General features: G+C 44.5%; 2 protein-coding genes across 7 annotated transcripts in view; one reads left to right on the plus strand and one right to left on the minus strand.

Annotated features, from left to right (window-relative positions):
- The window catches only part of mllt3 (MLLT3 super elongation complex subunit), an 88,142-nt gene that overhangs the window by 71,497 nt on the left and 138 nt on the right, over positions 1 to 16,507 (minus strand). For 2 of the 3 annotated variants that reach the window (XM_061710465.1, XM_061710464.1), the window contains exon 1: positions 5,334 to 5,444. The exons of the other annotated variant lie outside the window; for it this stretch is intronic. In XM_061710465.1, coding sequence (XP_061566449.1) covers positions 5,334 to 5,345 — 12 coding nt within the window. In that variant the 5' untranslated portion in view covers positions 5,346 to 5,444. Of the gene's footprint in view, positions 1 to 5,333; positions 5,445 to 16,507 lie in introns of those variants that run through there. 3 annotated transcript variants of the gene reach the window in all.
- Positions 5,294 to 16,507, plus strand: part of focad (focadhesin) — a 136,894-nt gene continuing 125,680 nt past the window's right edge. For 3 of the 4 annotated variants that reach the window (XM_061710460.1, XM_061710462.1, XM_061710463.1), the window contains exon 1: positions 10,802 to 10,864. The gene's annotated coding sequence lies outside the window, so the exon portion shown is untranslated. Of the gene's footprint in view, positions 5,505 to 10,801; positions 10,865 to 16,507 lie in introns of those variants that run through there. The other variant, XM_061710461.1, reaches the window with a different exon arrangement.

The raw sequence follows: 16,507 nt of genomic DNA on the forward strand, positions 1-16,507 counted from the left end.
GTCCGTACTGGTTCTTCCCTCCATGTGCTCCTGGTCCTTGATCCCTGTAAGTTTTGTGTTTTTTCGATCCTACTCTGCAGCACCTTGTTTTTGCCTTTTGTGGATTAAACCCTTTGTTTTTGAGAACTCCTGCCTCTGGCCTCCCTCTCTCTCCTGCACTTGGGTCCTTAGAAAACCACAACCTTAACAGAACGGGCCGACCGGGAGCCGGAACAGGAGCAGACAGGATGCGGGGAGCCGGAACAGGAGCAGACAGGATGCAGGGAGCCGGAACAGGAGCAGACAGGATGCGGGGAGCCGGCGTTGGGGGGCAGAGGATCCCCGGAGCTGCCCGAGTGGGGACCCGGGTCCGTGGTGCTGGCTGCGGGGGTACCCAGGTCCGAGGCGCTGGCTGCGGGGGAACCTGGGTCCGGGGTGCTGGCTGCGGGGGTACCCGGGTCCGAGGCGCTGGCTGCGGGGGTGCCCGGGTCCGGGGTGCTGGCTGCGGGGGTACCCGGGTCCGAGGCGCTGGCTGCGGGGGTACCCGGGTCCGGGGCGCTGGCTGCGGGGGTACCCAGGTCCGAGGCGCTGGCTGCGGGGGTACCCAGGTCCGGGGCGCTGGCAGCGGGGGTAACCGGGTCCAAGGCGCCGGCTGCGGGGGTACCCGGGTCCGGGGCGCTGGCCCCCCCTCAAGGGACAGATCCCAGATGTCCCCACAGTCCACATCCAGGGCGGGCTGGGGGGGAACACGGGTCCTCGGAGCTGGCTGAGGGGGGGCACGGGTCCTCGGAGCTGGCTGAGGGGGGGCACGGGTCCTCGGAGCTGGCTGAGGGGGGGCACGGGTCCTCGGAGCTGGCTGAGGGGGGGCACGGGTCCTCGGAGCTGGCTGAGGGGGGGCACGGGTCCTCGGAGCTGGCTGAGGGGGGGCACGGGTCCTCGGAGCTGGCTGAGGGGGGTCCGGAACCATCACCGGAGGAGGAACTCGAGCAGGAGCTGAGGCGTCCAGGACCACCGCTGGAGCCAGAACAGGGGGCGATGCGTCCAGGACCACCGCTGGAGCAGGGACAGGGGGCGATGCGTCCAGGACCACCGCTAGAGCAGGAACAGGGGGCGATGGCTGCATCAGGCTCCTGGGCCCACCCAGAGCCAGGCGTGTTCCCCAAAAGGGGTCCCAATACTCCCCCTCCTCGGCCCGGCGCAAAAACTCCCTTAACGAGAGGCGCTCTCCCGCTGGGTGCATTGTGGTCGGCCCGTTCTGTTAAGGTTGTGGTTTTCTAAGGACCCAAGTGCAGGAGAGAGAGGGAGGCCAGAGGCAGGAGTTCTCAAAAACAAAGGGTTTAATCCACAAAAGGCAAAAACAAGGCGCTGCAGAGCAGGATCGAAAAAACACAAAACTTACAGGGATCAAGGACCAGGAGCACATGGAGGGAAGAACCAGTACGGACCGACAGGGAACCAAGGAATGACAAGACAAGATATACTGAAGGGATAACGAGACATGACGAGACACAGGTGCAGACACAATCAGGGCAGATGGGACACAGGCGGGGCAAGACAGAAACTGAAAATCAAACTGGGGGAAGTGTCAAACCCTGACAGTTACAGGCAGTTAAAAAGTAATAAATCATGTTACTGACGAGATGCAGCAATTTTGTGAGGGCTGAAAGTCGTGCACAAATATGCATGAAGGGTGATAGCGAGGGCCAGAGTGCAGGACAGGACGAGATGGCGAGGCGAGGGGAACGTTAGTCAGTTTCCAATTCATTAGGCGCATATCAACGCGATTTTTATTCATCTTTACAGATCTTCTCAAAAACAGAGCCGGTGGGTTTGAAAAACGGTGGTTGAACCAATTTACCTGCTCAGGCAAACTGAGGAACTGTATCAAAATAAATACAAAAATACTTAATGCATTAATTGTTTTGTTTAAGGTGAAGACACCTCTGCGCAGCAGACTGAAAGAGAGACATTTGGATGTCTGTTGTGAGGAGGCCATGATGGACCGGACCAGACCAGGACCAGGACCGGTCACAGGACCAGGACTAGGACCAGACCAGGACTATCCATGGACGAGACCAGGACCAGACCAGGACCGTCCATGGACCAGACCAGGACCAGGACCAGGACCAGACCAGACCAGGAGGCCTTGGACTACAAGGAGCATGAGGAGCTTCTACAGATGGAACAATAGGAGGCTGAAATGTTCTCTGTCTGGTTGCGAGAATTGTCAGTAAGGCTGCTTTCACACCTGTGGCCCATTTGTTTTGTTCCGATTCAGGGGCTAAACCGATACAGTTGTTCCGTTTCTCGTTTGTGGAGTTTGTGTTCACAAGGCAACCGTCTGTACCGTTTCAAAGCTGATAACAAATGCAATGCGCGAACCAGCTGCTCTCTGATTGGTCAAATGAACACTGAAGGAGTTTCCTCTTCCGCACCCCGGGATAAACAACACGCCTCTTTCAGCGTAGACTGCCGCCGCCGGCTTTAGGCTGATTTATGGTTCCGCGTTACACCAACGCAGAGCCTACGGCGTAGGGTACGGCGTAGGGTACGGCGTAGGCTCTGCGTCGATTTAACGCAGAACCATAAATCAGGCTTTACCCATTAATTTATGTGCTACCGGCGCAGAGCGGCGGACGAGAGGACGCCTGCCGCAGCCGGGTTTGCGCTGCACAAACCCTGCCCGAATTGAAAATTTTTTAATTTCACCGTGGGACGACATCTCGGCACGTCCAATAGGAGAGAAGGTGGTGGAGGCTACACCGGCTCTTCTCCTTGCGCCGCGGTCGCACATACACATGAATGGAGTTGTGTTGGTTGCTGTGTAGGCCTGTGTTAAAAAGATCGATTCTCCGATTTTAAACCGATTCTCATATTAATTCCTAAAAATCGATTCATATGTCTAAAGATCGATTTTTTTTTTTTTTTTTTATCATTACATTACAACTTTTGGTACTTTTTTGTTTATGCCCAAAAAAGGAATATTTTGTTGGACACGAGAATAACTGGTGCCATGTTTTTGCCTTTAAATATGTTTAAAGGTATGAAAACATTAAAGTTTTGAGTTATAATTGCATAAATTGTATATATTTCTTTGCTTTATATACTGTCTTGGGGTTACGTTTGCATAAATGTTAAAAACCAAATTCTCATAAATGGGGAAAAAATAAAAAGCGATTTCTTTCGTCCTCTGTTTGCTGCCCTGGATCTGTTTGATAATTCTGACCCACACGATATTTCTGAATGCAGTTCTATCAGCATTCTGGGAGCTGATTGGTCCTTACAGCATCATTAGCTGCCAATACTTGCTGTTGAATCTCAATGTAATACTAGTATTAATATGTTGCATAACTAGACAGTCATATAATTCATGCAACAGCTGAAAAAAAAGGTTTTATTAACAGTAACCCAAATCAATATCGGATCGAATCGAATCAAAGCATGATAATCGATTCTGAATCTTAAGAATCGGAATCGAATCGATTCTTGATATTTGAATCGATCCCCAGCCCTATTACTGTGTGGATTATGTTCTCACTACAAATAAAAAAAAATGAACCGTTTCAGGTCTGGAATGGAATCGGGCCGAGATCACCTCTCCTAGGAGATCTCGGCTCGCTTGTTTTGTGCCGTTTCAGAGCGCGATTGCTGTGTTCACATGTACCAAAACGTTCCGATCTTTAGGGGGAAACGTTCCCTGTTCCGGAACAACTGCTCCAAACGGGACAGGTGTGAAAGCCCCCTAAATGTCTGAAACCCTACAAAAACTCAAAATCTTACCAAGACTACCTGTCTTATATCCAGTCAAAATGTTTTATTTCTAGTCCCCAAAAAATCATTACATTTAAAATAAGACAGTCACCTAAAAAGTTACTTGTTCTAGGAGACCATTTTCACTAATTTCAGTGAAAATGTTCTCTTGTTCCATTGGCAGTTTTTTTTTTACTTTTTATTTTTGGTAAGATTGAGTTCTTATATTTGTATTTATATTTTTATGTTAATAAAATACTGCTTTAACATGATAATTGTCATATTTTTTACATATAATTTTCATATAATTTACGTTCTTTGTAAATTGATTTCTTGGGAAAAAGGGGCAGATTAAATAAGATTCTTCTTCTTTCTGCTCCCTTTCATTCAGAATTTAGGAACGTTTGTGTTTATATTAAATTGTCTGTTTTATTTTATCAATGAATGAAATAAAGAATAAATAAACACATTTTTAACCATATTAGAACTCCCAAAATACAAAATATCTTGCTTGTAGAAAGTGTTTTTGCTTGAGCCAGTTGAAGGCACGGTTTACCCGCACGCGTGTGACCAGGATGCTGCACCTCTGCCTCAATTAGAGCCAGGAAAAACCAGGAAACACCCTGCACAGACCACTGGTACCCCGGAGTTACCCTGGAGTTACCCCAGTTACCCCACAGACCAGCTCCAGTTACCCCACAGGTACCCCGGAGGTACCCTGGAGTTACCCCAGTTACCCCACAGACCAGCTCCAGTTACCCCACAGGTACCCCGGAGTTACCCCACAGGTACCCCGCAGTTACCCCACAGACCAGCTCCAGTTACCCCACAGGTACCCCGGAGTTACCCCACAGACCAGCTCCAGTTTCACTAGGGCGGCGTCCAGGTCCGGGGGGGACCTGGGGGGAGAACCTGGGGGGGGGAACCTGGGGGGGGGGGACCTGGGGGAGAACCTGGGGGAGAACCTGGGGGGGGGGACCTGGGGGAGAACCTGGGGGGGGGGACCTGGGGGAGAACCTGGGGGGGGGGACCTGGGGGAGAACCTGGGGGGGGGGGGGGGGGGGGGACCTGGGGGGGAACCTGGGGGGGGAACCTGAGGGGGAACCTGGGGGAGAACTCGCTGGTTCCCTGGGAACTGTTCCCGGATCAACACTGTTACCCCGAGCAGGGGGAGAACCTGAGGGGGGAACAGTTCCCTGGGAACAGTTCCCAGGGAACAGTTCCCTGATCAACACCGCTACCTTCCTGCCGGACTGATGATGGTGCACAGCCCTCCAGCCCTCCAGCCCTGCACCAACAGCCGACATTATTCACCAACAATTGTGCTGGTTTTTTGGTTTTTGTTGCTGTAGTTGTTGTTGGCAACGTGTGAATAACGAAGCTCCGAAGTGTGCGGGTGTTATTTCGTATTACACAACTAATTGAGCCGATTAAGGACACGTACGGGATCCCTCCATAACCCTCGAGAATCCCCGTTCCGAGAGAAAAGCAGCGACGACACCGCGGAGAGAGGAACCGCGGATCCCCGGAGGATCCCCGGAGGATCCCCGGAGGATCCCCGGAGGATCCGGGCCGGCCCCGGAGCTCCGGGGGGGAAAACTCACCGAGCTGGACATCGTCGCGGCCCCGCGGGACTACTATCTCATGGAGAGGTGGCTTTGACCGGGATCTCGCCGCTGGCGGCCGACATGCTCTCTCCCGCACTGGAGGTTCACTGAACACTTTCAAAGATTCGCCGGCGGTCAACGCCGCCATAGACACCGAGGACACTTCCGGTAAGACTTTCAAAATAAAACCACCACACGACCCGCCGCACCAGCCTACGGTGGCAGTACAATACAATCAAGACAAAGTTCAAGTAAAACAAATTGCCATAAATTGGTTCACTTCAGTTCACTTTATCTTTTCAGTTCAATTTACTTCACTGAACTAATAACTCCAGTGAAGACTTCAGACTTCAGACTTTTATAGGGCTTGGTCGTTTTGACGTCATCACCTGGCGGAGCCGCCCTGTTGGATGCTACATTAGTTGCTCCTCGGACCACTGCGCGCTGTGTACAGACGTGCTCCCTCTACTTGTAATCGTTACTTTCCATTATTCTGTAACCATGGTAACCCGTTGCTGTGTTGTAGCTGCAGCAGCTCCACACATAACAGACGTGGGGAAAAGATCGCTAATGGTTTAACTTTTCACCGCTTTCCTGCTCGGAGGCAGAACCACGGAGGCCGAGTATCTGAGATAACAGAGTAAAAGAGTGAAAGAGTCGTCGGCTTGCTTGGATCGCGGCTGTAACGACCAAACATAACCTTCCACAGTAAACCACAAACCAACACTCACACAGACCGGGGTCGGATCATTCACACGGGTTTTATTCCCCACTTCTCCAGCTAAACACAGTTTCTGGCCAGCTCTCCGCGGTGCGATTAACCCCAATCTTCAGATAAAACTAGTTGGTTGAGGAAAAGATATTAACTCTATTTGTAGCTGCAGAGGAAAAAAATAATCTCACGAGGAAAACAAAAATATTGCTCACGCCTCGGAGCCTCTTCAGCATAATATAGCAGTCAAAACAAGAAAAGAAAAGAGAAGTGAGTAATACAAAACATGTACTGTATGTTGAACTATTATACAAATTTATTGAAACACATGGAGAGTCAAACATTTACCAAAGCAGCTGCCAAACACTCCTAAACAAGGTAGCCGAAGACGCCGGTTGTGCAGAACTGCGGCAGTAAATCCCTGCTAAAGAGTGGAGCTCTGACGAGGAGCTCCACTCTTTAGTAGGGATTTCATATGGATCCAAACCATTAATAATCATTATTTTCTCCATATTCCGGTCCTTGGCTTCCTTGTTTAAGGTATCCCGGTAAATTCCAGTTCCCTTCCAGCAGTTTAACATATTTTTTTTGCGTTCCGTCACTTGGTGCTACCACATTGCTACTACACTGTTGTTTCTTTACAATCACAAGGCTGCCAACATGGCTGCCGCGTCCCAGAATGCACCTTGGTGACCAAGCGCCTATACAATGCAATCAAGACAAAGTTCAAGTAACACAAATTGCCATAAATTGGTTCACTTCAGTTCACTTTATCTTTTCAGTTCAATTTACTTCAGTGGACTAATAACTCCAGTGAAGACTTCAGACTTCAGACTTTTATTGTCAATATACAGGGCACAATGAAATTAAAGGCAGTACGGAGTGGTGTTTTCCTTCAAAGAAAATTACGTAAAAAAAGTAAAAAAAGTCGAATAAGTATAAATAAAATAGAATAGTACAGAAATTGAATACACCTTACGGTGATACTTGGACACGTCATCAGTGATTGACCCGGGGTCACAGGGTGTTTCGGGTCTTTAACAATCATATACCCTCACCCGGGCAACCCAGCCGGCCCGGGGGTGATCAATCCCCGGCTTGTGTACAAGTAGCGCACCACGGATCCCCCCTACGGATCCCCCCTACGGATCCCCCTACGGATCCCCCCTACGGATCCCCCCTACGGATCCCCCTACAGATCCCCCCTACGGATCCCCCCTACGGATCCCCCTACGGATCCCCCCTACGGATCCCCCCTACGGATCCCCCCTACGGATCCCCCCTACGGATCCGCCCTACGGATCCCCCCTACGGAGCCCCCCCACAGATCCACCCTACGGATCCACCCTACGGATCCCCCCTACGGACCCCCCCTACGGATCCACCCTACGGATCCCCCCTACAGATCCACAGCCACCGCTAGGCCTTTTCTGCGGCCTGGAGGATGTTCTTGGTGGCTCTCCTCAACTGCGGTCCTCTAACTCCAAGGAGTTTGACCACTCTCTGGAGTGAATGTCTTGCCAAACCTCTGCACTCGATTTGGACTGGCTCGCAGCGGAGCGGGCTCTCCAGCCATCACTCCAGCTCTCCAGCCATCGCTCAGAGTATTTGGCCCTCTTGCGCTCATTGGCCTCATCAATCCGGTCCTCCCAGGGGGCCGTCAGTTCAAGCAGGACCACTTGCTTGGTGGACTCCGATGTTAATCCCATATCTGGGCGGAGTGGAGTGGCAGCTATGTTAGCTGGGAACTTTGCCTTCCCAGGCCAACTTGGAGCTGCCAGTCACGAGCGGTAGCGAGGAGTCCTCCTGCGGAGTTTGGCTGGTGTTTGGCCTTCTGCCCCGCTCTAACAAACGTGATCGACTGCTTCGGGGCGACCTGGGTCTTGCTGTTCGGTATCGCTGTGCAGATGGAATCCGCCAAGGATTTTAGAACCAGCGATACCACCCCTCTCCTAATGCCTTTGGGCAGCAGCTCAGTACAAAATAAAATAGAATAGACTCTGTAAAAAGAACGGTATATGTACAAAAATGTTAACTAATGGAGTTATTACTTCAGTGAAAGTTAAATTTAGTTTTTTTGTTTTGTTGTTTGTACTCGTAAAAAGGAACATTACACAGAGGAAAAAAAGTTAAGAAAAAATGAGGAGGAGAGGTCAGAAAAACCCGAAGGGCTTATAAGCGACTTCCCCCTCCTAAAAACAAGAAAAAATTAAAAAACAATAATTCACAAAATCATATAAGCACAATACATAGGCCTATACAGTATAACTGATAACTAAGAGTTATACGATACTTCAGAATACAACTAAATAACTTCAGAATACAATTAAATAGAATTGAGTCGACAGTTTGCACAAATAGAGCTCACTTAATCAAATTAGTTTGGATTACACACAATTATCTTTATGTGTGTGCGTGTGCATGTGTGTGTACGCACTGTTTTCGTCTTTACATTGTGACATATGAAGATAAGATCACACGTTACGGTGAATTACTGCAGAAAGCCAGCTGACCGTTTTGTGCTGCCACTGTTCTTCCTGGTTATCTTTGGTTTTTCGGGTCAACGTGGCGCCCTGCTTTCCGCTGACTCCATCACTAATATCTCTGTTATACACCGGGAGGTTCACGTTGCTTCTTTACTGCTGGACTATATCTGCACAGGGTGATATGCATTTGTCCGCCCAGATAGTGTAACATTTGTTGTATACTTCATTAATTCAATTATTCTTATTGTTAATTATTTAAATTAGTTAAAGTGGACATACAATGGAAAAATAAATATTTTTCTCTGTGCTTGATAACCTTTATTTGGATATCTAAGTAACCACCAGTTGAAAAATATGGCTTAATCCTGTCATTTTGTTTGAGGATTCTTAGATAATTGTCTTAAATAAACATCATGATTTATTTAATTGAATTAGACTGTATTTAATTGGACTGTGACGTGGTTTGAGATGACATTTGTTGTGAATAAACACTAGAAATTGAAGTAAATCAATATGGCTCATACTGTTAACACCTAGGTTATAATGTATTTATTAGATTAGATTTTCCCTTATTGTCCCACAATGGGGCAATTCATGTTACAGCATCAAGACAAGAAAGAAGACAGACAACAGGGACTTTTGCTAAACGTTCATGCATTTCTGGTCTGTATTTATAGTTCTGCAATCAGCAATAAAAAAAAAATAGCAGTCAGCCAGTTCTGAAGGGTTTCTGAAAGGTCATTGTCCATGATTTCATGGATTCAAACTGTAAAAAAAACTCACATAAATTCTGATACTTTGAGTAAGCTCCTCTTTTTTTGACCTGCTAAAGCTTCCCCCACAAGACCCAGCGAGACTCCTGATCCTTTCATATGCCTTGAAGACGGCAGTTTTACGAAATATTATTTTTCCAAATCCACTCCATGGAGGCTTACAAGCCTTTTTTAAATATGTGGGAGCTTTTTTGAAAGTGAAATTTCATCAATAGGTGTACTTTTTATTAACAATTCCACTTCACACGATGAAAGGGTATTGGAAATACCGTACTGAAATGCATATGTTTAAACCTTCACTGCACATTGAGCTATAAAGCCATGGATAAAACACAATAACATAAAAGTTAGCATTTCATTTATGTGTTGTGAGAGGATTTGGTAATATTACAAAGTTGTAACATCTTTTTTGTGTGTGATGCAATAAAAATTGATAGAATTTAACACATAAAATAAAGCTGGTTAGGTAAATCATGTAATATATTTACAAACATGTATGAATACAAGGTTTTTTTTTAAGTTTGCATTTTCCACAGCCTCACACAACTTTTTCTGATTTAGGGTTGTGGCTGAAGCAAAGTCAATTTAATCTCAATACCTTTATTTTGAAAGTGAATCCCTCTTGCTTCTCATTCCGTTCCGGCTCATTTCGACAAACTTGACGGCTCTGTGGCCAAAAAGCGCAGGCGCAGCGTAGTGTGGGGACCGCAGATAGAGCGTGAGATCCGAGCAGCCAATAGGAGAAGAGCAGGCACGCCGACAGCCAATCAGCGGGCTGCAATCGCACAGTAATTATGTTGTTTTCGAGACTCAAGTAAAAGCTGTAATGAAGCGCATTTTAACGGTTTCTTTTGGTCGTTTAATAATTATAGTGACACTATGGTGACGCTTGTACTAACTTTGATAGTGAACTAACATTAGTATCTGAAGAAAAGCTTGAATTGTTAGGGAAACAATCCATAAAACTGATGGCATTTACAACACAACTTTTGCTAATTGGAGAGGGGGGAGTTAAGATTATATTAAAAATAACCACAGTTTCTTTTCAGAAGTGGCAAATCTTTTTGTCCGTTCGATCATTAAAAGTAATACGAAATAAACAAATAACTAAATAGCTAAATTAATATTTTTTTCAATATATTGCTATAATAACTGCACCGATGTAATAACAATAATAAGGGAATTCCATCGGCTACTGAGAGAAGGGACCAGCCCAATGATCCAGAGCCTGTCTGCAAATACAAGTCGCTACACACATAATAATAATAATAATAATAATAATAATAATAATAATAATAATAATAATGATGATGATGATGATGATGATGATGATGATGATGATGATGATGATGATGATGATGATGATGATGATGATGATGATAATAATAATAATAATAATAATAATAATAATAATAATAATAATAATAATAATAATACGGCTGAGCCACAGACGTATGCTGAGGCTGGCGGCAGCTGCGCTTCTGCCCTTTTTGAGCCTCGCCGCTCGCCGTACCCACACGTGTGTTCTGGGTTTGCGGGAAGCTGCGAGACAGAGAGGTAAAGTTTGTCATGAGCTGCTGTAACTTGTGTTTTCTCCAAGACGTGTTTGCATGTTATTCAACCGATCCCAGCAGAAAAGGTTCAACTTTAACTGAATGATAGCAAACCTTGACAGAAACCGTTAGCATGTGTTGATAACTCCACGGCAGCCACCACTAGTTATTGCTGACTTTACAGCCCTATTTCATCTTATTACTGTACCCGAATTAGTCTGGATATTGATGTGCAATTTTGTAACAAAGGTTTGTGCCGCTGTGTTTCTTATACTTTGTTTCAAAGGTGGAAAATTAATCGATGGAGACAAATATTAGCATGTGTGTATGAGAGAGAAGTGAGTGAAGCCCATAGACAAATCTGTCAAATATATTTTTACAAGCTTAAAATATCAAAAAGCAAGTGTGCACAAAACTTTAAAATGAACATTCTTACTAAGCAATGACCTCCCATAGAATCGGCATGAACCCAATGTAGAAAATGCAGTAATTAAATGAAGTTTGGGCGGTATTGCTGCAGCAGTAGTTATCAAGTGAAAGGGGCTGCAGTCAGGAAGGAGAGGACTCTCTGAAAGCTGCAGCACACTTGGGAGGCTTTTCTTTGTAAAGTTTGCTGATTTTATGGCTTAGCGATGTTTCAATAGCTTTTACTGGCAAACACATCAGATTGATCCAATAGTGTCATATTTGCATAGTTGACTCTTGAAAACCTCTTCAGTTCTCCCTTAAAATTCTGGAGCAAATCTTGACTTGTGGAAATCTGTTTGGTACCTTTTTGAGGTACCAAACAGTTAGTTAGTTTCAATTTATCGTCGTTTCGGAAATTCTTTTTGCATCTGTGGCAGTCATAATAGATGGTCAAAAACAAAACAACAGAACATGGATTTGATTCGATTCGGGTTAGTGTATTACATTTTTTTTGAGCTGTTGCCTAAATTATGACTGTAAAATACCTAGTGAAATAATAATTTCACAATAATTATTTCAAAATCCATTTAAAGAGATTAAAAAAAAAAGAAATTGCAACAACTAGTGCAATAAACAAATCATTTTAGCTTGTCTCATTTATTCTGTCACCAGACACACAGCTTGCCATAATGCACCTGGCATTTTTCAGGTCTGTCATGACAAACCATATAGATAATATGAACTTCATTTCACTAATATAACATTTTGAAATGTAAGCTGAAATATCCAAAGACTGAACACTGGTTGTGCACATGTGGGAGTGTGTAGGCTATGAGTGTGTTTGTGTCCGTGTATAACGTGGCTGGCGATTCAATGATCTGCAAGTTTTCCCAGCACACGGTTGACTGGACACCAAAGAGAAGTTCATTTAGGTCAAGTTTTCAAAACCAGCACTTTGTTAACGCTTCAACGCCATGTTAATTGTTTGATAGTTTCACACCACGCGTGAGTCCACTGGGCGAAAATGTAATTATGGAAAAAAAAATTGATCTTTACACATACGAATCGATTTTTAGGAATTAATATGAGAATCGATTTAGAATTTTTTTTTCTTCACCTCAACACGATCCTAATGTGGAGCACAGGACTTCACCTAGTAAAGGAGGGGAGGTGGGCGCGTTCCAATGAACCGTCCTGAGGGGTATTCCAGAAAGCGGGTTTTGTGAAAACTCTGAGTTTGTTAACCCTGAGATGAGGGAAACCTGGAGTTTTCAGTTCCAGAAAGCGATGTAACTCAAACTCTGAGTCAGTTACCGTGGCAACTGACCCTGTGAACCTAACCTGCTCCTTAGCAGGTTTTCTTCAATAAACCCTGAGTTTCTCTCTGACTCCTCCCTCCTGCTGAGCCTGAAGCAGCTATTATTACTATATATATATATATATATATATATATATATATATATATATATCGATATAAATATTTATTATTATTATTATATCCGACATGGGGTGTCCTTAGATATACTTTCATTCCCTGATGAGTACCTTACAGAACGTTACCGTTTTTCGTCACACTCTATTTTTTATCTGAACGACATTCTCCAGCCATATATATCCAACATTACAAACCGCGGACGTGCTCTCAGTTCAGAGCAAATTCTTTCAGTTGGCTGAGCAGAACTCAACTGTTAATCGGGATAAAGCCACTATACATTAGGGGTGTAACAATATATCGTCCCACGAAATTTCGCGATACAAAAACGTCACAATACGTGTCGTGGAGGTGACAAACTGTATTGCGATATTGGGATATTAATATTAATATATTGTGTTTACTAGTAACATCCTATTGGTGCAGCAGGATCACATGACGACCGCGCCTCGACCCGCGGAACAAAATCTTACTACTCTCAGAAGAAACTAGTACCGTTTTACAGTCACGATCACGGGACTCCGAACTTTTACTTATAAGGTGAGCATGAATCAATCTTTTTTATGATGTAAAGATTGTGTCGTTCCCAAAGTCGGGAGGGATGAAACGATAACGGGGTTCACCTGACGGCCTCAGGCTGGAGCATGTGGCTGAAGCTCAGCTGTCAGAAGCTAAATAACAGTCATGTTGCATTTAGAGTTTGGGACTTTTCATAGTTTATTTATTTACTTTTATTTATTTATTTATTTATTTATTTAATTTTAGTTGTTACATTTCTGGAAAAGAAAACAGTCAAGTCATACATGAGAGAAACTATTCAGTTTGTGCCAAAATATTTTTACTTGTATGAAACTGAAGATGCATAATGCAAACCTGATATTTACTTTTAGTTCAGTTTGTGGAAAATGGTTGGCCTGGCTTTCTCTTTAAAACTTAAATAGTTATAAAGCATTACAAGCTGTAACAATAGGGCAAATGCACATCGTTTTGTATTTTGTGTCTTTCAAATAAAAGACAATTTTTTCCAGTCATATGTTCCTCATTCAAGGTTAAAAAAATACTGCTATAATATCGTATCGTTATCGTGACCTCAATATCGTGTATCGTACCGTATCGTGAGATTAGTGTATCGTTACACCCCTACTATACATTGAAATGGCCACTGAATATGTATGTATGCTGAATATATCAAATACGATTAAAACTGAAGTGAGGTACAATCATAGGCCCAACCAAATTATGCCTTACCTGTCTGAATTATGTTTTATATTTCATTTTCAACTGCTGCCAAGTGCGCTTTGCGCCTGTGGGGTTGCATCTAAATGACAATAAAATGTCATTCAATACCATTCCACCACTGTTTTCATCTGTAGTATTATAAGACAGTGTGCTTAAACTTACGCATTGACTCGGGCAGCAACTTTCTCCCACGTCAATTGTCTCTCCTTTGCTGCTGCAGCTGTGTTGCTTTTTTTCCGAAATATGCTCTCATACTCGCCATACGCATAGGGTTGCCACCTTTCAGAAATAGAAATAAGGGACGTCCCGATTTCAGCGATTTTCGCGAGCGCCAAAAAAAAAGGGACATCCCCAAAATGTCTAAAATGCATAGAAATGTATATATTTTATATGAAAAAACAAAATGCTTTAATAGCATTGAACTTTCATGACTGTACAGACAGCCTGAACCTGCGCATGGTCATCGTAAATTGAACAAAGTCTGCCTGCATCGGCCAGTTAAACAAAACCGCACCTAAATTAACTTATGTTTTTTATCCCCCAGTGCTCCTACCTAAGTAACAGTCCCGGGCATTGCCATCCTCTACCAACCCAGGGAGGGCCCTGCACTGAGCTCAGGTCTCGGCCGCACCTAATTTAAATGACAACACGACAAAAGACAAGCAGCTCCTTGTCTTTCAGAACTGTGGTGTGGAACTCCGAACAGGTCTGCTCAAAGTTCAGTGATGAGGAGCTCACTTCATGAGCCCCACTGAGCAAAGCACCATATTTTAAGCCTTTATTTGTTATAATTTTGATTATTTAATTGTTTATTGATTTCATAAAATATTCACATTTTTTGAGATTGTTTATTTGGGGTTTCATAAGCTGTGAGCCATAGTCATCAAAATTATAACAAATAAAGGCTTGAAATATCTCACTTTGCATGTAGTGGGAAATAATATATTTGTTTCACCTTTAGTTGAATTTACTGAAACGAATTAAGTTTAGCAATATATTCAAATTTTCCGACCTTCCCCTGTATATTATGACCAATAAATAAGAGCATAATATATGTCCCATATCACACCATATCAAGCTCAGGTGATGTTTCAGGTAAGAACTGTGCAACAGATGCTCCTCTGGGATGTTATATTACGTTTGTAGGTTTTTAAAAAAAAATATATATATATATAAGAGAGAGAGAGAGAGAGGTAAAGGCTGATTTATGGTTCCGTGTTAAATCGACGCAGAGCCTACGACGTACGATGCGCGTCGCTGCGTACCCTACGGAGTAGGCTCTGCGTCGATTTAACGCAGAACCATAATTTAGGCTTAACTAGGCAATGGCGCGCAAAGGGGCGGGCCGTCTGCAGGGCAGGCAGAGAGCACCAACACATGCTGCTGTCTTTAATATATCCTGTCCTTTATTTTGTTCATTATTGTTAGATCGTTGTTCATGTGTGTGCGTGTGTGACAGACGTGCATGGGACAATTGTGAAATACGGAATAAACTGCGTTCCGTATTGGTTCAATACGGAACGCAACCTTTAATTCCCAATTACGTAACAATTCCGTATTTCAAGGGACGGGTGGCAAGCCTAATCATACACACGTATTAACACTTCTAACTCCAGTGGCGTGAAGTATGTGGATCTTTTGTTGTAGCCGGTTGCCATGGTGAATCGTAGTATCAGGGCTCCATTGATGATGGCTTTTTATTTTCTTCATGCACGCGCTTAACTCAAGGTGAACATACTCAGAGTTGATTGAACTAACTCATATCCTGTTCTGGAACCGAAAACTCTGAGTTTCCTATCTCAGGGTAAGTCAAGTCAAGTCACAGTTCAGGGTTAAACTCAGAGTTTGTTGAACCTGCTTCCTGGAATACCCCACTGGTTGTTTGTCCCACCTATTTGCATATTTTGGAGATGGTTACATCTGGAGTTCACACCATTCAGAACCGGTCTAGACAAACCTATGGGGGACATGCCAGACAGGTTTGTGCAGTTCTCTTTAGGCAGCCTTTCATTTTTATCGTCTTCAAACTCTTTGTGCTGCAATCTATAAGTCCAGCACACAGGTCCACAGCCGTTGGCTGCCCTGTGGTTTCTGTGAGCAGGAGCCTGTCGGCGGCGGCCATGAAAGAGTGCCGGGGGTCTGACTGGAAGCCCTGGCGTGTGCGGCCAGTGTGGTCAGCAAACCCCCAGCGCTGTAATTTCTAAAGCACTTGTTGCGTGGACACTGCTCATGCTTTGTCCTCTCTTCTATCGCTAATGCAGACCTTGCAGTACAAGCCAGCCCATATTGTTTGGCTGGAAAGTAAATAAGCTGTAGAAGCCACTGGAGCTGTTTGCCATTCAGACTTTAAAGGTTTATCTCGCCGTGGGCGTGGGTGTTTAATTTAGAGTAGAAGCCAGGTGCTCCATAATGAGAGGCATCAGCTAAACAATCCTCTTCAAAAATATCTTATTTGGTTGAAGTGACCTGATTTAAAATCTGCTAAAGTCTGGATATAAAGCAGAGTGGCACGCATATACACAGTTTATCTCTCTCCCAATATATGTCCTGAATAAATGCCCGTGGATC

Source organism: Cololabis saira, chromosome 20, assembly GCF_033807715.1.
Source record: "Cololabis saira isolate AMF1-May2022 chromosome 20, fColSai1.1, whole genome shotgun sequence".
Taxonomy (NCBI): domain Eukaryota; kingdom Metazoa; phylum Chordata; class Actinopteri; order Beloniformes; family Belonidae; genus Cololabis; species Cololabis saira.